We start from the raw sequence: 27,957 nt of genomic DNA on the forward strand, positions 1-27,957 counted from the left end.
GTACTCAGTGACTCATTCACTTGTGTACACCGAGACTCATTCACTTGTGTACACCGAGAATCATTTACTTGTGTACACGGAGACTCATTCACTTGTGTACACGGAGAATCATTCACTTATGTACTCCGTGACTCATTCACTTGTGTACTCGGCGACTCATTCACTTGTGTACTCAGAGAATCATTCACTTGTGTACTCGGAGAATCATTCACTTGTGTACTCAGTGACTCGTTCACTTGTGTACACGGAGAATCATTCACTTGTGTACTCAGTGACTCCTTCACTTGTGTACACGGAGAATCATCCACTTGTGTACACCGAGACTCATTCACTTGTGTACTCAGTGACTCCTTCACTTGTGTACACGGAGAATCATTCACTTGTGTGCTTGTGTACTCAGTGACTCATTCACTTGTGTACTCGGAGTCTCATTCACTTGTGTACACGGAGAATCATTCACTTGTGTACTCGGAGACTCATTCACTTGTGTACTCAGAGACTCATTCACTTGTGTACTGAGAGAATCATTCACTTGTGTACACGGAGAATCATTCACTTGTTTACTCAGAGACTCATTCACTTGTGTACTCAGTGACTCATTCACTTGTGTACTGAGAGAATCATTCACTTGTGTACTCAGAGACTCATTCACTTGTGTACTCAGTGACTCATTCACTTGTGTACTCAGTGACTCATTCACATGTGTACTCAGTGACTCAGTTACTTGTGTACTCAGTGACTCATTCATTTTTGTACTCAGTAACTCATGTTTTCTGTACTCTGACTCATTCACTTGTGTCCTCTGATACTTTTTGACTTGTGAACTCATACACTTTTGTTGACCTTGTTTCTTGAAACTCAGCCAGCTGAAGGAAAGAACTGTTTTTTTCTGACCAAAACAAGTCCATAAATGCTTCTTTATAAATGGACCAACCCTTAACTTAATGCCATGTGTTTTTGATTTTGTCTTACAATTTCTTCCAATGTCACCCGTTCATTTAAAAATGTCCCATGGGAGAGAATCCACTCGGAGTCTGTACTGCAGTCAATCCTCAGACGTTTTGATAAAATGGCAGTAATGTCTATTTGTGGTTTATGTCCTGTGTCTGATACAAAATTACCGGTTCCTGGTCTGTGTCACGCAGATACTTGTCTCTGGTCTGTGTCACATAGACACTTATCCCTGGTTTGTGTCACCAAGACTCTTTACTTCTGTGTTGATCAATAGGTGATGCGAACACCTCGCTCAAGCTCCTGTCTTAGTTTAACATCCTGCTGACTTAAGTATACACATTTCCTGAATCTTTGGACAGAGTGTATTGTATCTAATTGACTTTGATCAAAATGGTTACGTTTTGAGATTCCGATATGCCATGTTTAGGAGTTATATATTTTTTTCATTTGTGGACAAACATTTGTGATTAAATGGTTGACAAAGTTAACTGGTTTTCAGTATATACAGAGTCAATAAACGCACAATTTCTGTTGTTTGTGCAACATAAATAAGAGAAAAGCGAGAGCTGTCTTTGTAGACTGCAGAGGATGTGAAGAGGTACAACACTCTCGGGTCTAACCAGTCATGTTTTATACATCTGCGTATCCGAGCATCAGTATTAAGTACTTTACTGATCCTCCAGGGGGCCTTCTGATCATTCGTTCTACCAAAATATCCAGCCGTCCCAAACAGGACCCTTTTTGTTGCTCCCTTCTGAATTAACACATCTCTTATTTATCAAAGAACCAATCGCTGAGCGAGCTTTTGTATGATGTTGTTCCTTGTAAAACTCTCTACAACATCGTAGGGATTTCAATCAATGATACAGCTGGGTTTGTTCGGTGGCAATCCCAAACTGGTTTGGTAGGCTTCCAAATGTGTAAGGTCCATTAAATCGGTCGGAAACTATATTGCTTAAAATTCCTTGGGTCAGAATGTACTGTCTTTGTGCATGTACAGTACTTTAGACAAAGGAAGAATTTTGTGTTCAAGATGTTCAAAAGTTTGTGTGTAGTAGGAATAGAATAAAATTGTGTTTACAAGGTGTCAAGTAGAATAGTGTTTACAAGGTGTCAAGTAGAATTGTATTTACAAGGTGTCAAGTAGAATGGTGTTTACAAGGTGTCAAGTAGAATTGTACTAACAAGACGTCAAGTAGAATTGTATTAACAAGGTGTCAATTAGAATAGTGTTTACAAGGTGTCAAGTAGAATGGTGTTTACAAGGTGTCAAGTAGAATTGTATTTACAAGGTGTCAAGTAGAATGGTGTCTACAAGGTGTCAAGTAGAATTGTACTAACAAGGTGTCAATTCAAGTAGAATTGTATCTACAAGGTGTCAAGTAGAATTGTGCTAACAAGGTGTCCAGTAGAGTTGTATTTACAAGGTGTCAAGTAGAATTGTATTTACAAGGTGTCAAGTAGAATTGTACTAACAAGGTGTCCAGTAGAGTTGTATTTACAAGGTGTCAAGTAGAATTGTATTTACAATGTGTCAAGTAGAATTGTGTTTACAAGGTGTCAAGTAGATTGTGTTTACAATGTGTCAAGTAGAATTGTGTTTACAATGTGACAAGTAGAATTGTATCAACAAGGTGTCAAGTAGAGTTGTATTTACGAGGTGTCAAATAGAATTGTATTTACAAGGTATCCAGTAGAATTGTGCTAACAATGTGTCAGGTAGAATTGTGCTAACAAGGTGTTCAGTAGAGTTGTATTTACAAGGTGTTCAGTAGAATAGTATTTACAAAGTGTCAAGAAGAATTGTATTTACAAGGTGTCATGCCAAGTAGAATTGTATTTACAAGGTGTCAAGTAGAATTGTGTTTACAATGTGTCAAGTAGAATAGTATTTACAAGGTGTCAAGTAGAATTGTATTCACAAGGTGTCAAATAGAATTGTGTTTACAATGTGTCAAGTAGAATCGTATTTACATGGTGTCAAGTAGAATTATGCTAACAAATTGTGGAGTATAATTTTGTTTACAAGGCGTCAAGGTTTGTATGTACAAGTTGTTGAGTAGAATTGTATATCAACATGGTAAGGTTATGTCGTTTCTGATTTGGAATGGTTCTGCGAAGCCAGAAGTGTGTGCCATTAAAAGGGTGATGGATTCTGTGTGTTAGGGATTGGTGAAGTTGATGGCCTCATAATACACCACCGTTAAAGTTTGAGTTTTTTTGTAGCACTATTTGAGACATTTGTCGATAGATGACGGTGCCCGTAGGTACCATTGAGTCCGCCTTTATCCTCTGTCCTACCAGGTTTCAACAGTTTCCCCTTTTGGAATTTTGATATAAGGTTCATTAATTCGAAGCATTTTCAATTTTATTGTGCTTTTGAGATCTTTGGTAGCAATGATCAATCTTATTTGGAAGCCGATAGAAGGTGATTTGCCATTTGCAGCGACGGTGGGCCTTCATTGTAAACGGCAGCTACATTGTAAAGCAGGCAGAGCTTAAAATTTTGAACAGATTATATGTAAGGAATGTGAAGAACTTGGTCTGTGTTAAGAAGTAGCAACGATTGCTGTTTTCATTGTGATGCTCAATAAATGCTTTTAATTGAGTTTAAATTGCGACAACAACCAAAGAGGGTGGAGATCATTTAACAGAGCTATTGCGTGATTTGTCAGCTTCGCATCGTTCTAAAATTTAAAACCAATTTTCAAATTTTCACGGTAATTTTCAATCTGAGAATATGACTTTTGTGATATACTATCCGCCCGATGAAGACTACTCCTGGTGTTCCGAGTTGGGTTTGTGAAATAGAGTTTAGATTTTTACTAAGTACAATTTCTTGCTAATAAGCTGAACCCCCTTGAACAAAGACAGGATAGTACCCTGGCGAACTTGGGCAATCAGTGTGGAACACGGCGAGGAAGCCCAGCAAATTGGAGATACAGCAGGAGTGGGAGGGTTCAATGTATAACTACTGCATTATTCATTTAGTGCCGTTGTTTCAATGCAGTTTATAGCCCATACAGAGAGATTTTACACACCAGAACAACAAAAAATACCTGGCTTGATACAACTCGTACGAAGGTTTAAACTGGGAAATTGTTCGGTGCGAATAATTACCAGGAAATTGATTTTCGGATATGTTTGATTTCATTTTTGAAAGTAATTTCATTAATTATGATACGCGTTACAACACATCGTAGATTTGCTCTGTTTGAATTAATTGCTTCTGCGTTAAGATTTATTTTACATTTTCTCACATCAAGAATAGGATTTGATATATGCAACGTCATTTCGTATGAAGTATGGATCCTACTAAAGAAGTAATGATTAGAATGTTTAACTTTAAGGTGACCTTTTGTTTTACGATCCTGGTTTTATGGTTGGTAATTCTGATTCCGGTTTTATTACAAGAAAGGATTTTTTTTTGGTTTTTAATCCTCCCGAAAGGAGTTTGGGGTGTGTGCGTGTTATTTAAGAATCACATATAGTGTGTCTGTACGTCCTTAACATTTCTTGTGTAGACACTAGCTTCATAACAAATGATCGTACAAAGTTCAAATGTGGTATGTAGGTTGTCTAAGGAAGAGTAAGGCCCCTTCCAATGTTGGGCACAGTTTGTTAAAGGTCAAGGACAGTGTAATTACTAAAAGAATAATTTTTCTGGTCTTGGTCTATTATATCTTAAGAACAAATGATCACACAGAGCTTAGGTTTGGTATTTGGGGAGGAGGGAGGCCCTTTCCGATTTTGGGCACAGTTTGTCAAAGGTCAAAGACATTGTTACTAAAAAAACAATATTCTTGTCTTGGCCTACTATAACTTGAGAACAAATGATCACCCAAGAAAAAGAAACCTTGTTCATCTTGAGTGCAGTTCATCAAAGGTCAGTGTCATTGTTACTAAAAATAGAATTGTCATTGATGTATCAGTAACAAATGTTGCCATGGTTTTTGGGCTATCACCTTAGGTCTGGTTTAACTACTGGAATGGATTTCTTTGGTTTTCATGTCGGGTCATCCTGGTTCCTGCTTTACCATCAGAATGTTTGGAATTTAAACAGTTTTTTTCCCCAGAAAATATCTTGATCCCTATTCTTTCCAAAAATATAATAAAATATTCAACAGTTGTAGTCTAGAAACACTGATATTAAAAAAGATATACCTTTATTAGTGACAATCACTCGTGGAACTTCTCCCTTGACAGCAGAATTAAGGGAAGCTATCACATCGGTGGAACTTCTCCCTTGACAACAGGATTAAGGGAAGCTATCACATCGTAACATTAGCTTTTTATGAGGTCTTTCAAGAAGAATAGAATTTAATTGTTAATTTCAATTTGATACTTTGATTTGGTGTTTTGCTCTTGCCTTTTAGAGCTGTCTTAATTGGGGGTATTATATCTTCAGTGAAAGTTAGTGTTGAAAACCAGTATCAGATGGCATGGTGGGATTAAACTTTAATGTCATTAAACATTTACAAGAGTACAAGTTACACTCTCCTAGGGGAGGATGAGGTGATACTTAAATTTCCATTAATCAGGAAAACATTTTTAGTAAATATCATAATTTATTACGTTTTTAATTTCTCACTTAATATTTTGGTTCGTAAATGATCAAACACTGATTTTTTAATTGATACAAGATTTTAAAAGTGCATGAAGAACTCTGATGGATTGTTTGCAGTGTGTAGCTGAAATCAAAATCTTTTTTCTTGTCTAGGTTTTGAGATTACAGTCATAGTTCCTGAATATAATTTAATTTTTATTTTGTTTTTACCTTTTAGAGACGCGAATATGTTTCTTTTTACAACTTTTTTAAACCGAAAACAAGACGAATGTTACTATAAATTAAATTAAACCTACTCATGTAACCACCTCCATTAAGAAAATACCTCCATTACGAGAATACCTGTGTGAAGAGACCCTCTATAACGAGAATACCTGTGTTGAGAGACCACCTCTATTACAAGAATACCTGTGTTAATTAAGAGACTACGAGAATACCTGTGTGAAGAGACCCTCTATAACGAGAATACATGTGTTAAGAGACCCTCTATTATGAGAATACCTGTGTTGAGAGACCACCTCTATTATGAGAATACATGTGTTAAGAGATCACCTATTACGAGAATACCTGTGTTAATTAAGAGACCACCTCTATTACGAGAATACCTGTGTTAATTAAGAGACCACCTCTATTACGAGAATACCTGTGTGAAGAGACCACCTATTATGAGATCACCTGTGTTAAGAGACCACCTCTATTACGAGATCACCTGTGTTAAGAGACCACCTCTATTATGAGATCACCTGTGTGAAGAGACCCTCTATTATGAGAATACCTGTGTTAAGAGACCACCTGTATTAATAGATCATCTCCATTAAGAGATCACCTGTGATGAGAGACCACTTCTCAGAGGTGATCACTTAATACAGGTTAAGATATATTTCAATTCTGAGTAGTGAAAAAGGCTATTTCTTGAAAGAGACATACTTATCCTCTCAAAGTTTTAGCATCAGGTTGAATCAGGTTATCCTTGGGAAAATTAAGATTTGCCAAGAATAAAGCAAAATACTTGTTCAACATGAGAACAAAGTATGTGTGTGTTCTTTGTTAGCTGTACAGGTTTAGCCCCCAGATTGCTATCATTGGTATCCTGGGACTTTGAGATCAGATCAAAGTTCAACAGTGGAAGTGCTTAGTATTGGTCGAAGCTTCAAAACTTTCTTGAAGCTAATTCTGAAAGCTTTGATCTAAGTCAGTATGTTCAGGTTTGTTAGAATTGTGAACTCCTGACAGTATATCATCAGCTTTAATTAAATTGAAGGTGGTATTAGAAAATAGGCGGCACTGATTGTTAGGAACTGGAGTATTTTCTTTCCACACCTTACAAATACTGTACAAAACGTCTGATTGGTCTGTTAACATTTTTGACCAATCGGGAATGCTCATTATAATGATATTTATTCAAAATTGCCACGGACATGTATAATAAATACACCTCTCTGTAAAGTGAAGTATCAGTGGTTATTCTAGATCTATTATTGATAATGTAATTTCATTGTTTGAATAGTCAGTTGGCTTAGGTGTAAAGTTTTGATCGATAATTGACAAATTATTGTTTTGCTTTTGGCAATTATAAATCCTGAAACATCTAAAACAGCATCTAAGATATCCATCTTGTTCCCGGAGAGCGTTAAAATAAAACTGAAAATAAAACACCTAGGTGTAATGGCGAAAGATAAGTGATGGTTCAATCATTACAGATGCATTATCTGAAATATGTTAGATGGAACAAATTAGTTCTTGAATTTTGGGCAAATATCAAATCAAATTCTGTAGCTCGTTACGAGTCCAGTGACAAAGTTGACTGAAAGCTTGCGGTAATTTATATTGCTTTTAAGTTAATATCTATTTAAAAGGTATTGATGGATGAATTGAAGCCACAAATTACGTATCTTATAACAAAGAGAAAAGAGTGTTATAAATTCTGAGGTAGACTTGGTGGTGCGAGAATTGTCGTTCTTGATTCATTTCTGTCAAACCAATTACAGAATACCCAAATAAAGCGAGAACACTACCATAACATCAACAGACAGGTGTTAACCACACACTAGGTTTCGTTATAATGAATGGGTTACAAGCAGTTCTCATGCAGTTTTATCAATCATATAGTAAAAATCATAAGACTGTATGACTTTCAATACACTTTTTACATTGAAAACATTTAACACTTTGATTTTAATGAAGAATCGATTATGTTGATAATAGAATTTGTAATCGACATTCGGAATCGGAAAGGACAAACTGACCAATTTTCGATTATAATGGATCATCAGCCCATCACTAGTAAACAGGGTTATGGTTTAGGGTTATTCAATGATCAAAAATTTCTTGCACCAAAATTAAACTATCAAATTTTCAGCAAAAAACTGCTCAAATTTTGGCGTCACCATTTTATTCCAAAGTACAGTACCTTATGAATGTGTATGTTAGAAATGGTCATTACTGCTGAGTGATATGTTAGAAATGGTCAGTAGTGCCGAGTGATACGTTAGAATGGTCAGTACTGCTGAGTGATATGTTCTAAAGCTGCTGAGCAGAACTGAACCCTATTGTGCAAGTAGCACCCTTAGTCCATAGGGATCAGTGTCATACAAATAAAGGGGTTATCATCCTTAAAATTAGATAGTTTATACTTCGATTGACGTCTTTTCCCAAACTACTGGACAGATTTCAACCGAATTGTAGGAGGCTTAGCTCATGGAAATGAAAAGTTAGATGATGCATGAATAAAGAGGATGACTCCTGGGCACTGACAGATAGGCTCATCGTTCATTTGATCTCGTGTGAAGACTATTTTGTTTTTTAAATGTGGAATTGTTTCATGATGAACAATTATTTTATAGGTGTATGAAATTTAAAACTTGTGATTATTTTTCATTGTGGTGTTACACGAGTGCAGATCATGACATACCGTAAATACACTGGTAAATGTATCATTCGTACCCTCTGGTGGAATCTACTCAATCAGTGAATTATGAAATGACAAGGGGAGGGCATGGTAACAACAGCTGCTAGCCTGTGAATGTCAACTCTATTGTTTTGTCAAAATTAGTTAGGTTGCTACATTAACATATATGTTTGAAATAATCTATGAGTTTTTCATGTCTGAAGCTTTACTCGATGAATTTCGAAATACTGAAGTCTGGTATTGTGGGGAAGAATTTTTTCTTCAAATATTTTGTATGATTTGAATTTGAAATACTTGTGTAGATGTTTTGCGAATTAAATGTAAGCTGACTAAACGAAAACATAGGGAATAAGTAACAATGAGCACATGATGTGCCACCGCTGACACAAAATATCACCAAAAAAATAAACAAAAGCTGTGGGAAAATGTGCAGCTTATGTCCTGGGTGATGCAGGTTGTGTATTGAGGTGTCGGTATAACAGGAGTGCCACCTCTTCCTAATATGGAGTTTACAGGTCAACTCTAGTTTACCCGCTGACCCAGTAACGGTGGGGTCATGGCTGGTCTCCTGCCCACTGCCATCTCTCTGTCTAAACTGCCCTGTGACTTGACTCTGTCCTCCCTCGACCCTCACCTGCCTTTTACTGATCTCGGAGTACTAATGAACACCTGGGATTTAACACAGGTAGGATGTCGTTATGGAAACCTGGGATCTGGTACAGGTAGGATGTCGTTATGGAAACCTGGGATCTGATACAGGTAGGATTTTGTTAGGTATCCATGTCATTATGGAAACCGGGGATCTGATACAGGTAGGATTTTGTTAGGTATCCATGTCGTTATGAAAACCTGGGATCTGATACAGGTAGGATTTTATTAGATCTCTGTCATAATGGAAACCTGGGATCTGATACAGGTAGGATTTTGTTAGGTATCCATGTCGTCATGGAAACCTGGGATCTGATTCAGGTAGGATTTTGTTAGGTATCCATTTCGTTATGGAATCCTGGGATCTGATACAGGTAGGATTTTGTTAGGGATCCATGTCGTTATGGAAACCTGGGATCTGATTCAGGTAGGACTTTGTTAGGTATCCATGTCGTTATGGAAACCTGGGATCTGACTCAGGTAGGACTTTGTTAGGTATCCATGTCGTTATGGAAACCTGGGATTTGATACAGGTAGGATTTTGTTAGGTATCCATGTCATTATGGAAACCTGGGATCTGATACAGGTAGGACTTTGTTAGGTATCCATGTCGTTATGGAAACCTGGGATCTGATACAGGTAGGATTTTGTTAGATCTCCATGTCGTTATGGAAACCTGGGATCTGATACAAGTAGGATTTTGTTAGATCTCTATGTCGTTATGGAAACCTGGGATCTGATTCAGGTAGGATTTTGTTAGTTCTCCATGTCGTTATGGAACCCTGGGATCTGATACAAGTAGGATTTTGTTAGGTCTCTATGTCGTTATGGAAACCTGGGATTTGATACAGGTACGCAAGGTATCCAGGAAACCGACTGGTGTGCTCAGGTAGGACTTTGTTAGGTATCCATGTCATTATGGAAACCTGGGATTTGATACAGGTAGGATTTTGTTAGGTATCCATGTCGTTATGGAAACCTGGGATCTGATTCAGGTAGGACTTTGTTAGGTATCCATGTCGTTATGGAAACCTGGGATCTGATACAGGTAGGATTTTGTTAGGTATCCATGTCGTTATGGAAACCTGGGATCTGATTCAGGTAGGACTTTGTTAGGTATCCATGTCGTTATGGAAACCTGGGATCTGATACAGGTGATTTTATTAGATCTCTGTCATTATGAAAACCTGGGATCTGATACAGTTAGGATTTGTTTAGATCTCCATGTCGTTATGAAAACCTGGGATCTGATACAGGTAGGATTTTGTTAGGTATCCATGTCGTTATGGAAACCTAGGATCTGATACAGGTAGGATTTTTTTAGATCTCTATGTCGTTATGGAAACCTGGGATCTGATACAGGTAGGATTTTGTTAGGTATCCATGTCATTATGGACACCTAGGATCTGATACAGGTAGGATTTTGTTGTAATGCATTTTTGAAACCTTGAACTTTCTTTTAGAATAAACTTGTTGTGACTCCTCATTGTGTACACATGGGGCCTTCACAGGTCGGGACATGCAGTATATGCTCATTGCCAAGCACCTAGAGTTTTGACATTGAGGTATGCCATTGTTGCCATGGAAACTAGGGCCATACAAAGTTAGAACATTGTGGTTTGTCCATGTTGTCATGGACACCCATAACCTTGCACAGTTAGGACATTGAGGTATATCCTAGTTGTCATGGAACCTAGGACCATACACAGTTAGGACATTGAGGTATATCCTAGTTGTCATGGAACCTAGGACCATACACAGTTAGGACATTGAGGTATATCCTAGTTGTCATGGAACCTAGGACCATACACAGTTAGGACATTGAGGTATATCCTAGTTGTCATGGAACCTAGGACCATACACAGTTAGGACATTGAGGTATATCCTAGTTGTCATGGAACCTAGGACCATACACAGTTAGGACATTGAGGTATATCCTAGTTGTCATGGAACCTAGGACCATACACAGTTAGGACATTGAGGTATATCCTTGTTGCCATGGAAGTTAGGACCATACACGATTAGGACATTGTGGTATGTCCTTGTTGCCATGGAAGTTAGGACCATACACAGTTAGGACATTGTGGTATGTCCTTGTTGCCATGGAATTTAGGACCATACGCAAATAGAACTTTGTGGTATGTCCTTATTGTCATGGAACCTAGGACATTACAAGGGTAGGACATTGTGGTATGTCAATCTTGTCATGGAATTTAGGACCATACACATTAGGACAATTTGTAAGTAGAAGCAAAGTCAGCTCATATATGTTGAAGATGTAAATATGAGGAAGTATATAGCAAACACAAGCAGGATAGCAAACTGTTTAGAAGGCTTTCATGGCAAAATCAACAACATTTCCCCAAGGATGGCAGCAAATCACCTACATATCATTTTGAGGTCAGTTATTGACAATTGTTTGGAACCCAAACTGACATCAACGAACTCAAAAGAATTAAAAAACAACAGAAGGAGGATTTGTTCAAACCACCACGATAGGAGAGCATGGGGATATTTCAGAAAGATGCTAAGAGACCTGCCAATACCAACCTTAGCCACCAGTAGGTAACAGACCTGCCAATACCAACCTCAGCCACCAGTAGGTAACAGACCTGCCAATATCAACCCTTGCCACCAGTAGGTAACAGACCTGCCAATACCAACCTTAGCCGCCAGTAGGTAACAGACCTGCCAATACCAACCTTAGCCACCAGTAGGAAACAGACCTGCCAATACCAACCTTAGCCACCAGTAGGTAAAAATGCTTAACAAACACGGTTGAAGGGGAAAATATGGCAACACAACATAATGTCATCCAATTCCTACCAGAAAAAAAGGGAATTTGAGCTAAGGTATTTGATAATTATGAAACAATCAACTCATAGTGTTAAACAATGCCAGACATAACAAAGAATCAGTGTCACACCACAAATGTCATACACAACAGTTGCAGACTTTTTCAAGGGAGGTAATTCTGATTGTACAAAAAAGCAGAATCAACAGAATCTCCTAAAAGAATTATTACAACTGGGAAATTTTCTGTATTGCTTCAGTTATTGAACTTTTTTTGGCTGTTAAAAAGATTGCCTTAAATCCCAGTCTACATGTTTGGATTTTTTTGTATAAAAAAGAAGAGCTACAAAGTTAAAGTAGTAAAACATGAGGCCTCTGACTGTCGCCACCAGTAAATGTCGAGAGTGGTACGATGCACAGTAGTACATTTCTTTTAGCAGGAAATCTTGACAAAAAGTAAGCTGGCAGCGGAGTCAACTTCATGACCAGTTATGTAACTGCAGAAAAATATTACCCAAAAATGAAGAAGAAAACCTACGCAGCATGGAGAGGGCTTTACGCAGGAGATTTAGTTATGTGTGGGCATCAAATGTTTTATTTCCTCGTGAGACTTGTCGCCACAGCTGATATTGTACTGCCATATCGTCACTTCATTTTACATTTTTGTTAAACGATTTTTGTGGAAATTTGGTTATCTTGAATTCTTACCAAATTTAAGTGTTTTATTTTCATCTCTCGATTAAAATATACCTCTTTTACATTTTTGACTTCCTAAATACAAGGATTTTATCACACTGATATGTCATTATAATCAACTGTGTTAAGTTGTCAATTAGCACTCCCATTGGAATTAGGAATGAGGGTATTTCAACAATGACTTTTATAAGTTGCGTAAAAGCCGGTTTGTGAGCCATGCAGGGATAATCAGAATGGAAACGTTACCAGGCGAGCCTCCTGCTGGGACCCCTGGCTTCCTGTTACAGGGCCATACCGCCATTTTCCCAGGCACTGATAATGTCCCTATAGAATTCAGATTAAACTTTTTTTTTTAAATCTTTCCTGAAAGATAAAATTAATTTGTGGAAGTGGAACGCTATAGTACAGGGAAAATCAGAGTCTCTGGGCTACGTTGGAACGAAATGACAGCTTCACAATTAAATCTGAAAAATTTGACAACAGGATGAAATTGATGGAGAAAACTGTTTCTGTTTGAAAACTGTTTCTGTTTTAATATTTCTTCTTCTTGTAAATATGGTTGGTCTTCCAGAAACCTACTGGTGCCGTTTGTTGTGATCTTACTGCAACGGGTAGAGTGTAAGGTTTTGTCAGTAAATACTCCACCAGCCGTCGAAAGTATTGTTGACATTGTCGTCTTTCGATTTATTTTTTAGTACTGAAGAAAAAAAATGTACATTTTACTAGAGTGTTGTACAAGATGTGTAGCCTTTTTAAAAAAAGATTTCCATTTGTACAAAGATTGTTTGTCCAATCAGAGCTGTGATGTGGTTGTTGTGGGTTAATAAGTCCAGTGTCATTATAGCACTGTGGTGAGTTCTGCTTTAAACTGGTACACATCGGTGTGTGGTGCCACCTATGTAAAGTCGAATCGGGATAAAAGGTATCAATGAATCAAAGTAAAACACAAGAACGGCTGTTGTTTTAGCTGTTAACTTTTGCACCAGAGTCATTTCCTATCCACTCCATACTTAACGGACAGGAGTTCAGATTTTAGCAAGTACTCTCATGTATTATTGTTAAATTCTTCACTTTTTTCCCCCTCAACATTTTGGAGAAAATTGAGGGGTATTGTTTTGAGTGCATCTTATTTATGTCTCGTTAGGTTTTACAAATCTTCAGCTACATATCTGCTGAGAGAATAAAAACGGAAAGATTCAGGTCGACTGGAGTGATATCTGTAGTGAGTAAGTCTGCAGTGTCTTTGTGAAGCTGTTATAATAGTTATGCGTATTTCCACTTGATAACATATTGAGTAAAAGTTTCATCTAACATATGTTCAAGCATAATAAGTTAAACACTTTTTGCAAGTTAACTAACCTTTTGTTTGTTGACATGAACAAAAGTATCTCGCCATAAATTTACTCAATGGGTTATATGGTAAGGTCTGATGAGGGGTTACATGTGTGCTCTTACAAATTGTTCTCATTTCTGCATACAGTACATGTAGAAAACATCGTTAACACAGGTGTGGACCTTGTTAGTAAGGTGTATATATTGTACATGTGTGGACAGGTATGCACAGGTGTGGACAGGTATGCACAGGTGTGGACCTTGTAAGTGCAGGTGTGGACCTTGTTAGTAAGGTGTATATATTGTACATGTGTGGACTGGTGTGCTCAGGTGTGGACCTTGTTAGTAAGGTGTATATATTGTACATGTGTGGACAGGTGTGCACAGGTGTGGACCTTGTAAGCACAGGTGTAACCTTGGTAGTAAGGTGTATATATTGCACATGTGTCGACAGGTGTGCACAGGTGTGAGCCTTGTAAGCACAGGTATGTACAGGTGTGAACCTTGTTGGCACAGGTGTGCATAGCTGTGAGCCTTATAAGCACAGGTGTGCACAGGTGTACACCTTGTTGCCACAGGTGTGCACAGCTGTGAGCCTTGTAAGCACAGGTGTATACCGGTGTGCACAGGTATGAACCTTGTTGGCACAGGTGTGAACAGCTGTGAGCCTTATAATCACAGGTGTGCACAGGTGTGAGCCTTGTAAGCACAGGTGTGCACAGATGTGAGCCTTGTAAGCACAGCTGTGCACAGCTGTGAGCCTTATAATCACAGGTGGGCACAGGTGTGAGCCTTGTAAGCACAGCTGTGCACAGCTGTGAGCCTTATAAGCACAGGTGTGCACAGCTGTGAGCCTTGTAAGCACAGGTGTGTACAGATGTGAGTGTGTGAACAGTTTGAACACTGGTCAATCTTGTCCTCACTCATGATCAGTTCGCATGATGTCGCTATAAATATGTCTCCCCTTCGAATGAAGGGAGACATATTGTATTAGTACTGGTTCTTCTTCTGGTTCTTTTTCTTCCAATCACAACTTGTCCGGGCCATAACTTTTGAACCGTAAAAGATATCTTGATGAAACTTTAGGTATGAGGAGGTGTGCAGTGCACTGGAACTAGGTCTCATGCCCCACTATATACAGAGTTATGGCCCTTTGTTTATTTTTAAAACCTTCACCTTCATTGACCATACTTACCATATTTTTGGATCTTGGAAAGGTTGAATTTCTCAAACCAAAATCAGATTTTATGCCCCACTTTATACAGAGTTATGGCCCTTTGTTTATTTTTAAAACCGAAGTTTGTCCACAGCATAGCTTCTAAACCATTAAAGATATCTTAATCAAACTTGAAGTATACCTGCATCACTCACAGAAGGTGTACAGTGCACTAGAATTAGGTCTCGTGCGATACTTCATACAGAGTTATGGCCCTTTGTTTAATTTTACTAGCGAAGTTTGTCCACGGCATAACTTCCATGTTATTAGGGCCCCGCATCAAAGATGCGGGTGCCCTATACTAATTCTAATCTTTTCCCTGATGAACATTTTGTTATGACATTATGAAGCAAAGTTGGTTGGAATTTAACCATGAGTCAACTGACTTAAGGTCAAGGTCACTGGGTTAAAGATTAAGGTCAAATTCAATATCTTTTCACTGGGGAACATTTTGTTATGACACTTTGAAGCAAAGTTGGTCGGAATTAAACAAGGAGTCAGTTGACCAAAGGTCAAGGTCACTGGGTCAAAGGTGAAGGTTACATTTTGTATCTTTTCACTGGTGAACATTTCGTTTTGATACTTTGAAGCAATGCTGGTCAGAGTTAAACAAGGAGTCAATTGACCAAAGGTCAAGGTCACTGGGTCAAAGATCAAGGTCAAATTTTGTATCTTTTCACTGATGAACATTTTGTTATGACGTTATGAAGTAAAGTTGGTTGGAATTTAACAAGGAGTCAACTGACTTAATGTCAAGGTCACTGGGTCAATTTCAAGGTCAAATATTTAGTTTATAAAAATAATAAGCCAATAGAGGAACCAGATTACAATCTGCCGAAACTTGTTCAAACGATTTTACATGAACCAGAATAATTTAAAAGTTTAATGGTTTAGGATTTACACACCTTAATGTTGATGTGACCTTTCTATTCTTCCAAATATGCATATTGGCTAATAAGGGGAGACATATGTTTTTGTAAATTTCTAGTTGTAGTTGTACTGCTTGGTCTTGAACTATTTAAAATTCAAATCAGATATAAGCAGATTGATTATGTTAAAGGCATCTGAACAGACTCTCTGTACTTTACTGTATTGCCATCAAATTTAGATTTCCATTGCTAACAATTTTTCAGGATTTTTTATGTACCGGAGATGGCATAAATTTGAAGTGAACATCAATACTTTCAGTGTATGAGCAGAATTTTAGAGTAATCAACAGAATCTGCTCATGTGTGGCATTTTCCACTTGAATGGAGATTTTCTGTGTTTTCTATGGCATTGCAAACCTGTTGTTAATTAAGGGATAAAGTAATTTGGTGGTGCACTTGCTTGTGATTTAAGCTTATTAGATTCTTTGAAATCAGATTAGATACAAAACAGTTTTGTGGGTGGATGGGGCTTGTTCCTCCAGGAGTGGGAGTGAATTAGAGACAGCAGATATATACAGTATTGTGGGAGGGAGGGGGCTTGTTCCTCCAGGAGTGAGAGTGAATTAGAGACAGCAGATACAATACAGTATGTGGGAAGGAGGGGGGTTGTTCTTCCCGGAGTGGGTGTGAATTAAAGACAGCAGATACAATACAGTATTGTGGGAGGGAGGGGGCTTGTTCCTCCAGGAGTGGGAGTGAATTAGAGACAGCAGATACAATACGGTATTGTGGGAGGGAGGGGCCTTGTTCCTCCAGGAGTGGGAGTGAATTATAAACAGCAGATACAATACAGTATTGTGGGAGAGAGGGGGCTTGTTCCTCCAGGAATGAGAGTGAATTAGAGACAGCAGATACAATACAGTATTGTGGGAGGGAGGGGGCTTGTTCCTCTAGGAGTGGGAGTGAATTAGAGACAGCTGATACAATACGGTATTGTGGGAGGGGGGTTGTTCCTCCAGGAGTGGGAGTGAATTAGAGACAGCAGATACAATACAGTATTGTGGGAGAGAGGGGGCTTGTTCCTCCAGAAGTGGGAGTGAATTAGAGACAGCAGATACAATACAGTATTGTTGGAGGGAGGGGGCTTGTTCCTCCAGGAGTGGGAGTGAATTAAAGACAGCAGATACAATACAGTATTGTGGGAGGGAGGGGGCTTGTTCCTCCAGGAGTGGGAGTGATTAAAGACAGCAGATACAATACAGTATTGTGGGAGGAAAGGGGCCTGTTCCTCCAGGAATGGGAGTGAATTAAAGACAGCCGATACAATACAGTATTGTGGGAGGGAGGGGGCCTGTTCCTCCAGGAATGGGAGTGAATTAGAGACAACAGATACAATACAGTATTGTGGGAGGGAGGGGCCTTGTTCCTCCAGGAGTGGGAGTGAATTAAAGACAGCAGATACAATACAGTATTGTGGGAGGGAGGGGGCTTGTTCCTCCAGGAGTGAGAGTGAACTAGAGAAGTAGATATATACAGTATTGTGGAGGGAGGGGCCTGTTTTTTAGGAGTTACAGTGAAGTAGATGGAGCAAATTAAAATGTTAATTATCATCTTTTAAAAAATAGAACAAATTGTGCATGATTGCTTTTTAGCTCACCTGGCCCGAAGGGCCAAGTGAGCTTTATCCCATGGTGCAGCGTCCGTCGTCCGTCAACTTTTTCCTTTAAAATGCTACTTGTCCTGAATGGCTCAGAGGATTTTGACCAAATTTGGTCAGGAGCATCATTGGCCAAAGGGTTTTCAGTTTTGTATAAACGGAGGGTATAACCCCCCCTGGGGGCAGAGGGGCGGGGCCAAATAGGGGGAAAATAGGTAAATCTTTAAAAATCTTCCTCTTCTCAACCAATGGAAGGATTTTGACCAAATTTGTCCTAGAGCATCTTTGGACAAAGGAGACTCAAGTTTGTATAAATGGATGGTGTGGCCTCTTTGGGGGCAGAGGGGCGGGGCCAAATAGGGGAAGTAGAGGATTTTTTCTCTCCTACTATACAAGTGAAGGGATTTAAACCAAATGTAGTCTGAAGCTTGGTCAGGAGCATCATTGGCCAAAGGGTTCTCAGTTTTGTATAAACGGATGGTATAGCCCCCCCTCGGGGCAGAGGGGCGTGGCTAAATAAGGGGAAAAAAGGTAAATCTTTAAAAATGTTCTTCTTNTTTCTCCTGCTATACAAGTGAAGGGATTTTAACCAAATGCAGTCTGAAGCATGATTAGGGACAAAAGAATCAATTTTGTATAAACTGAGGTGTGTGGGCCTCCTTCTAAGGGCAGATGGGTGGGGCCCATTAGGGGAAATAGAGGAAAACATCAAATATCCTTCTCCTTTTGTACCGATGAAGGGATTTTGACCAAATTTGGTCTGGAGCATCATTGGCCAAAGGGTTCTCAGTTTTGTATGAACGGAGGGTATGGTCCCCCTGGGGGCAGAGGGACGGGGCCAAATAGGGGAAAATAGGTAAATCTTTAAAAATCTTCTCCTCAACCAATTGAAGGATTTTGACCAAATTTGTCCTAGAGCATCTTTGGACAAAGGAGACTCAAGTTTGTATAAACGGAGGGTGTGGGCCTTCTGGCGGCATAGGAGCGGGGCCCAATAGGGGAAATAGAGGATTTTTTTTCTCCTACTATACAAGTGAAGGGATTTAAACCAAATGCAGTCTGAAGCATGCTTAGGGAGAAAAGAATCAATTTTGTTTAAACTGAGGTGTGTGGATTCCCCTTCTTTGGGGCAGATTAGTGGGGCCCATTAGGGGAAATAGAGGAAAACATTAAAGATCCTTCTCCTTCTGTACCGTTGAAGGGATTTTAACCTAACCAAACTTGTTTTAGAGAATCTTTGGGCAAAGGGAATTGAATATTTATAAATGGAAGATGCAACTTTGTTACTTGTACTCCTTTGATAAACCTGAATGGTACTCAGCAGGTTTTAAATTGAAAAATAAAATACCAGGTGAGCTATCAAGGCCCCTGGGCCTCTTGTTTAGGTTGGATGTTTATGATTTGTGTGTTAAAAGTGAAATATCCATATGACTGATGTGTTAATAAATCGGTAGGTCCATTTGAAAGTTCTCTGTTACTGATGCGATACAAATGTCTGGCTACACTTAAAATGTTGAAAATAAATTATAGTTGTATCAAATTTCATATAACGTTTTTAGTTTTAATTATTTTTTTAAAACATCATAGCTTGACATTTTACCTTATGTGTTATTCAGGTAGTAAAGCGTGATATACATTTGTGTCCAGGAAATTGCTATCATATACTTACATGATTAGCGATGATGTGGAGGTTGAATGACGATGCAGACTATACGTAGCGTCTGACTCGTCATTGCTTATTTGATTGCTTCTTCGATGTGGGAAATATATAGCTTGCAAAGATTAATAATTCAGAAGTTGACCAATAAATTGGATCACAGACTTGATGTTTTGCTTGTCCAATCAAAGTTAGTGTCACAGACTTGATGATTTGCTTGTCCAATCAAAGTTAGTGTCACAGACTTGATGTTTTGCTTGTCCAATCAAAGTTAGTGCCACAGGCTTACCATTTTTCTAGTCCAATCAAAGTAAGTGTCACAGACTTGATGTTTTGCCTGTCCAATCAAAGTTAGTGTCACAGGCTTACCATTTTTCTAGTCCAATTAAAGTTAGTGTCACAGACTTGATGTTTTGCCTGTCCAATCAAAGATAGTGTCACAGGCTTACCATTTTTCTAGTCCAATCAAAGTAAGTGTCACAGACTAGATAATTTTCCTGTCCAATCAGAGAAGGTGTCACTGACTAGATCCTTTTCTTGTCCAATCAAAGTAGGTTTTAGGGACTAGATGCTTTTCGTATCCAATCAAATTAGACTTTACTGGGTATATGTTCTCCTTGTCAAATCAAAGTAGGTGTCACAGACTAGATGTTTTGTTTGTCTAATCAAAGTAGGTTTCACTGACAAAATGTCTCTTGTCTAAATGAATTGAGTTATCATTTACATGCCATTTATTTTGTCCAATTAAATAAGGGATCTTACAGAAAAGACACATGGTAAATAAGAACCAGTCAATGAGATTTCGTTTCCAAAATGACTAACATGACTTTGTTGGCGTATGACGGACATTCACCAGATGCATAAGTATGTTGAGAACATTTGAACTGCTTTTTGGTAGGTTTGTGAGAGACAAGATGTATTTAGTGTTTTGAACAAATCAACAGAGTTTTTGTTGGCTTTGATGCAGACAAGACGCAAGTTATGTTGACGAATCATTAAGATTTTTACTTACTTTAAAATATGACAGAAAATATATCCGACCAATCAAATTCTTTTTTGGCTACATTTGTTTGAAACAGTTTTTTTTTCTAACTTGAGTACATTGGTATAGTTAGGTATACCTACACAAGCAGTTGTCACTACAATGCTGAAGGAACAACCCATTACTAGAATAATCAAAATCGTACTACTTTCTTACATTTTTGTCTTCAAAACATTGATTTCTGGATATGGAATCAATTTAAGTTTGTGCTATATTCCAGTAAATGTTTTAACAACAAAAATCGGATGTAAAATGATTGACATTAGGGAGGATTAATTTTAAGGCTTAATCAGCATTGGTGTGATACTGCTTCCCTACCTGTACAACGTTGTATATAATGGACCGTGTACTGTACCCCACCCCTAATTCTCTGTCTTATGTGTTACAGACCACACCTGTACGAGGGGAACCCAACTCAGCAGAGGTAAGTAGTCCATAAATTCCTTTTTAGCCATAGCAGAGGTAAGTACTCCATAAATATGATGTTTTTTTAGACCAGGTACATGTAAGTACCTGGTTTGGGTGGAGCAGTGGATAGCGCACTTGCCTTTCACCAAGGCGGTCGATTCCCTGATCTGATGTGAAATGTATGGGTCCACCTGCCTGACCACCTGGGGTTTTCTGGGTACTCCGGTTTCCTCCCACATTAAGACCTCCTGCACACCAACATCCATGCCAACATGAGTGATTGATATAAGTTTAATTGACTTGTTTCATAATTGTTGTAGAGTAAAGAAAGTTTATATATATTTTGTATTTTACATGTAAGTAGTCTATTAAACATTTTGAAGCAAAATCATGTGATAATGGATCATCACAATTATACCTGCTTACGAAGTGATGGGGAGGATGGCTAGAATATATGTTGACATGCTATTCATTTGTCCATTCCCTGGTATGACCGTTTACTCGTCGTCTAGTGCACGGCTTGAGATGTGCATATCATCACTAGACCATGTGCTGTGTAACAGGCTCGTGTTCCCCATTATGCCAAAGGTCACGGTCATATCACCGGATCAAAGGTCAAACGGTTGTCTGGACTTCATCAACTGATTGACACAAATCCTTTTGAAACTGCATAGGTGTGTTTTAAATGACTTGATGGCATGCTATGCAACACTTTTCCTGAAAGATAAATTAGTGCTATGTTAAAATATTATAAAATGCATGGCCAGAAATTCTCTTCAGAAAGGAACTTTGTTTGTTAGACACAAAAATTAATTCTACTTATCCAGTTGTGTTATGTCCAGTTGATTGTCCTCTGATATTCCCGACATACGGTTACACAAGTTGGCGTGATGGCCTTAGAAGGGGCTTGCTGTCTGGCGTCCCATTGGACAGCAGCATGCAGCGCAGTTGGATTGACGTAGGGGAGTAGTTTGCATGTCGGACAAGCGTATAGGTGTGTGCATTGTCAGACAGGGATATAAACGCCTGTCCAGGGTTTAGTGTTCCCCAATACCATTTTCATGTTGGTTGTAGCTCTGATGTCTGTAGGGTGTCTTGGGAGGTCATTGCCTCATACAGACAAACATTGTCACAGCTCACCGATTACGCGCCGACTAGAGGAGTGTCACAGCTCACTGATTTTACCCGACCAGAGGCCTGCAATGGTGTGCCAGCATGCAACCTTGCCATTTCATAGATCACAATGTTGTCAACAACACAGCGATTAACATTATCTACATTAAAAACATGCTGCTTTTGTGAAAAAGATTCTGATCTAGAGATAGCTAGTTTTGATTAAAAAAAAATATATCATTCTGTATAGGTCCTTTTCATTTCCTCCATGGTCTTTAACTCATTCACCCCTGAAGACACATTTGAACTTATCCAATTCAAAGGTTGGAATAGTTCATTAAAAAACTTCAGGGGTGAATGAGTTAAAAGTTCATACTGTAACATAGTTCAAGGTTGTACAACCTTATACAAGGTCCTGTTTTAACTCATTCACCCCTGAAATTTCATAATGAACTATACCAAGCTTTGAATTAGAAGAGTTCAAATGTGTCACCAGGGGTGAATGAGTTAAGGCTCCCCTTACCACTGCCAAAAAATTATACTTTGCAATGAAAACTGATTTTTACTTATAAATCATTTCTGAACAGAAAACTATTTCATGTAGGACTTTTATGAAAAAGAATAAATAAAAGATCACCAGTAAAGTGTTCTGAGAGTACTATTCAGTAGGGCTAGACTGGACCTCGAACCCTGAACTTAAATTGTTGCTCTATTAAGCTCTAACCGACTGAGTTAACATTTACGTTAATAGAAAATAACAGAAATGGCTGACGAAGTATGGAATGAGGCTATTTGAACAGTGTATGTACTGTAATGCCAGCTTGGTGTTGTGTTGATTTCAATATGGAGACAGCTCACTGCTGGTAAAAACTTACTGGTTTAGCAGGTTGGGAGGAGCACTGTGCAACTGATGGGACATTTTATATCAGAAGATTGATGACAAGGCCACCACAAGGCAAAACAAAGGATTTAATAACAGACATTCATTTGTTTAGTATTTTGAAAACTGCAGTTTACATTTAAGTTCTATTCTGTTTGATTCATAAAAAACAAAAAGACCGACTGACTAATCCAGACAAAATACCTATTAACTACTTGACTTACGTTGTAACAGAAAGCAAACAAAATCTTTTTTAGGACTGATATTAATATTCACAGGAATAAAGCTTTTCATGATCAATGTTTTTCTGTCATTTTCATATGCTTGTGTTATATTTACATGCATTAGAGAATGTTGTGTTATGAAGGGCGGATTATGAGATACAATAAAGGAAGTGTCCTACCTAGTAATTAGCTAGTTTTCAGTATTGATATTTTGAAGAGATTGCTCAGACGATAATCATATTCCGCTAGATAAACAGTATCATGATTATTGACAAATATTTAGGTCCAAGCTAGAGGTGTTGCAGGAAATATGAATTGTGACATCAATGGTTTTGTCGGTCATGTTTCCATTTATAGATATCTCTGTCAAGTTTCTGTAGGTATTTTCCCCCACAAAGATGTGTACTTTATGTCAGACATGGGTAGACTAATGTCGGACATGGTAGACAAATGTAGGGACATGGTAGACAAATGTAGGACATGGTAGACTAATGTAGGACATGGGAAGAGTAATGTAGGACATGGTAGACTAATGTAGGACCTGGGTGGAGTAATGTAGGACATGGTAGACTAATGTAGGACATGAGTAGAGTAATGTAGGACATGGTAGACTAATGTAGGACATGGTAGAGTAATGTAGGACATGGGTAGACTAATGTAGGACATGGTAGACAAATGTAGGACATGGTAGACTAATGTCAGACATGGGTAGACTAATGTCGGACATGGTAGACAAATGCAGGACATGGTAGAGTAATGTAGGACATGGTAGAGTAATGTAGGACATGGGCAGACTAATATAGGACATGGTAGACTAATGCAGGACATGGGCAGACTAATGTAGGACATGGTAGACTAATGAAGGACATGAGTAGAAATGTAGGACATGGTAGACTAATGTAGGACATGGTAGACTAATGTAGGACATGTAAGACTAATGTAGGACATGGGTAGACTAATGTAGGACATGGTAGACTAATGAAGGACATGAGTAGAGTAATGTAGGACATGGGTAGACTAATATAGGACATGGTAGACTAATGTAGGACATGGGCAGACTAATGTAGGACATGGTAGACTAATGTAGGACATTGGTAGACTAATGTAGGACATAATAGACTAATGTCAGACATGGGTAGACTAATGTAGGACATGATAGACTAATGTAGGACATGGTAGACGAATGTGGGACATGGTAGACTAAGGTAGGACATGGTAGACTAATGTAGGACATGGACAGACTAATGTAGGACATGGTAGACTAATGAAGGCCATGGGTAGACTAATGTCGGACAGGGTAGACTAATGTCGGACATGGTAGACAAATGCAGGACATGGTAGACTAATGTCGGACATGGTAGACAAATGTAGGACATGGTAGACTAATGTAGGACATGGGTAGACTAATGTAGGACATGGGTAGACTAATGTAGGACATTTGTAGACTAATGTAGGACATGGTAGACTAATGAAGGCCATGGGTAGACTAATGTCGGACATGGTAGACTAATGTCGGACAGGGTAGACCAATGTAGGACAAGGTAGACTAATGTAGGACATGGGTAGAGTAATGGAGGACATGGGTAGAGTAATGTAGGACATGGTAGAGTAATGTAGGGCATGGGTAGACTAATGTAGGACATGATAGAGTAATGTAGGACATGGGTAGACTAAAGTAGGACATGGTAGAGTAATGTAGGACATGGGAGAGTAATGTAGGACATGGGTAGACTAATATAGGACATGGTAGACTAATGTAGGACATGGTAGAATAATGTAGGACATGGGTTGACTAATGTAGGACATGGTAGAGTAATGTGGGACATGGGTAGACTAATGTAGGACATGGGTAGACTAATTTAGGACATGGTAGAGTAATGTAGGACATGAGTAGACTGATGTCGGACATGGTAGACTAATGTCGTACATGGTAGACAAATGTAGGACATGGGTAGACTAATGTAGGCCATGGTAGAGTAATGTAGGACATGGGTAGGCTAATGTAGGACATGGTAGAGTAATGTAGAACATGGGTAGACTAATGTAGGACATGGTAGCATAATGTAGGACATGGGTAGACTAATGTAGGTCATGGTAGAGTAATGTAGGACATGGGTAGGCTAATGTAGGACATGGTAGAGTAATGTAGGACATGGGTAGACTAATGTCGGACATGGTAGACAAATGTAGGACATGGGTAGAGTAATGAAGGACATGGGTAGAGTAATGTAGGACATGGGTAGACTAATGTCGGACATGGTAGACTAATGTCGGACATGGTAGACCAATGTAGGACAAGGTAGACTAATGTAGGACATGGGTAGAGTAATGTAGGACATGGGTAGAGTAATGTAGGACATGGTAGAGTAATGTAGGACATGGTAGACTAATGTAGGACATGGTAGAGTAATGTAGGACATGGGAGAGTAATGTAGGACATGGGTAGACTAATGTAGAACATGGGTAGACTAATGTAGGACATGGGTAGACTAATGTAGGACATGGTAGACTAATGTAGGACATGGTAGACTAATGTAGGACATAGTAGACTAATGTAGGACATGTAAGACTAATGTAGGTCATGGGTAGACTAATGTAGGACATGGTAGACTAATGTAGGACATGTAAGACTAATGTAGGACATGGGTAGACTAATGTAGGAGTAGACTAATGTAGGACATGGGTAGACTATTGTAGGACATGGGTAGACTAATGTCGGACATGGTAGACTAATGTCTGACATGGTAGACTAATGTAGGACATGGGTAGACTAATGTAGGATATGAGTAGACTAATGTAGGATATGGGTAGACTAATGTCGGACATGGTAGACAAATGTAAGACATGGTAGACTAATGTAGGACATGGGTCGACTAATGTAGGACATGGGTAGACTAATGTGGGACATGGGTAGACTAATGTCGGACATGGTAGATAAATGTAGGACATGGTAGACTAATGCAGGACATGGGCAGACTAATGTAGGACAGGTAGGACATGGTAGACTAATGTAGGACATCGGCAGACTAATGTAGGACATGGGTAGAGTAATGTAGGACATGGGTAGACTAATGTGGGACATGGGTAGACTAATGTCGGACATGGTAGAAAAATGTAGGACATGGTAGACTAATGCAGGACATGGGCAGACTAATGTAGGACAGGTAGGACATGGTAGACTAATGTAGGATATGGTAGAGTAATGTAGGACATGGGAAGACTAATGTCGGACATGGAAGACAAATGTAGGACATGGTAGACAAATGTAGGACATGGGTAGAGTAATGTAGGACATGGTAGACTAATGTCCTACATTAGTCTACCCATGTCCTCCATTAGTCTACCCATGTCCTACATTAATCTACCATGTCAGACATTAGTCTACCATGTCTGACATTAGTCTACCAATGTCCAGACTAATGTAGGACATGGGTAGACTAATGTAGGACATGGTAGATTAATGTAGGACATGGTAGACTTATGTAGGACATGGGTAGACTAATGTAGGACATGGGTAGACTAATGTAGAACATGGGTAGACTAATGTAGGACATGGTAGACTAATGTAGGACATGGGCAGACTAATGTAGGACATGGGTAGACTAATGTAGGACATTGGTAGACTAATGTCAGACATGGTAGACTAATGTCAGACATGGGTAGACTAATGTAGGACATGATAGACTAATGTAGGACATGGTAGACGAATGTGGGACATGGTAGACTAAGGTAGGACATGGTAGACTAATGTAGGATATGAGTAGACTAATGTAGGATATGAGTAGACTAATTTAGGATATGGGTAGACTAATGTAGGACATGGTAGACTAATGTCAGACATGGGGAGACTAATTTCAGACATGGGTAGACTGATGTAGGACATGGGAAGACTTATGTAGGACATGGTAGACAACTGTGGGACATGAGTAGACTAATGTAGGATTTGGGTAGACTAATGCCAGACATGGGTAGACTAATGTCAAACATGGGTAGACTAATGTAGGACATGGTAGAGTAATGTAGGACATGGGTAGACTAATGTCAGACATGGGTAGACTGATGTAGGACATGGGTAGACTTATGTAGGACATGGTAGACAAATGTGGGACATGAGTAGACTAATGTAGGACATGGTAGACTAATGTAGGACATGGGTAGACTAATGTAGGACATGGTAGAGTAATGTGGGACATGAGTAGAGTAATGCAGGACATGGGTAGACTAATGTAGGACATGGGTAGACTAATGTCAGACATGGTAGACTAATGTAGGACATGGGTAGACTAATGTCAGACATGGTAGACTAATGTAGGACATGGGTAGACTAATGTCAGACATGGTAGACTAATGTAGGACATGGGTAGACTAATGTCAGACATGGTAGACTAATGTAGGACATGGGTAGACTAATGTCAGACATGGTAGACTAATGTAGGACATGGGTAGACTAATGTCAGACATGGGTAGACTAATGTCAGACATGGGTAGACTGATGTAGGATTTGGGTAGACTAATGTAGGACATGGTAGACTAATGTAGGACATGGTAGACTAATGTAGGACATGGGTAAACTAATGTAGGACATGGGAAGACTGATGTAGGACATGGATAGACTAATATAGGACATGTATAGACTAATGTAGGACATGGGTAGACTGATGTAGGACATGGATAGACTAATATAGGACATGTATAGACTAATGTCAGACATGGGTAGACTGATGTAGGACATGGGAAGACTAATGTCAGACATGGGTAGACTAATGTCAGACATGGATAGACTAATGTAGGACATGGGAAGACTGATGTAGGACATGGGAAGACTAATGTCAGACATGGGTAGACTAATGTCAGACATGGGTAGACTGATGTAGGACATGGGAAGACTAATGTCAGACATGGGTAGACTAATGTCAGACATGGATAGACTAATGTAGGACATGGGAAGACTAATGTAGGACATGGGTAGACTAATGTCGGACATGGTAGACTA

The 27,957-nt window shown here is 38.9% G+C and overlaps 1 protein-coding gene across 8 annotated transcripts in view; it reads left to right on the forward strand.

The window, feature by feature from the left end:
* LOC110462155 (nucleolysin TIAR-like) overlaps positions 1 to 27,957 on the forward strand; it is a 290,371-nt gene that overhangs the window by 27,349 nt on the left and 235,065 nt on the right. For 7 of the 8 annotated variants that reach the window (XR_002464240.1, XR_002464241.1, XR_002464243.1 and 4 more), the window contains exon 5: positions 20,728 to 20,763. Coding sequence is in view for 3 of the 8 variants with exons in the window: in XM_021516014.1 (XP_021371689.1) it covers positions 20,728 to 20,763 (36 nt within the window). In the remaining 5 variants the exon portion in view is untranslated. Of the gene's footprint in view, positions 1 to 8,870; positions 9,115 to 20,727; positions 20,764 to 27,957 lie in introns of those variants that run through there. The other variant, XR_002464245.1, reaches the window with a different exon arrangement.

Source organism: Mizuhopecten yessoensis, unplaced genomic scaffold, assembly GCF_002113885.1.
Source record: "Mizuhopecten yessoensis strain PY_sf001 unplaced genomic scaffold, ASM211388v2 scaffold1429, whole genome shotgun sequence".
Classification (NCBI taxonomy): domain Eukaryota; kingdom Metazoa; phylum Mollusca; class Bivalvia; order Pectinida; family Pectinidae; genus Mizuhopecten; species Mizuhopecten yessoensis.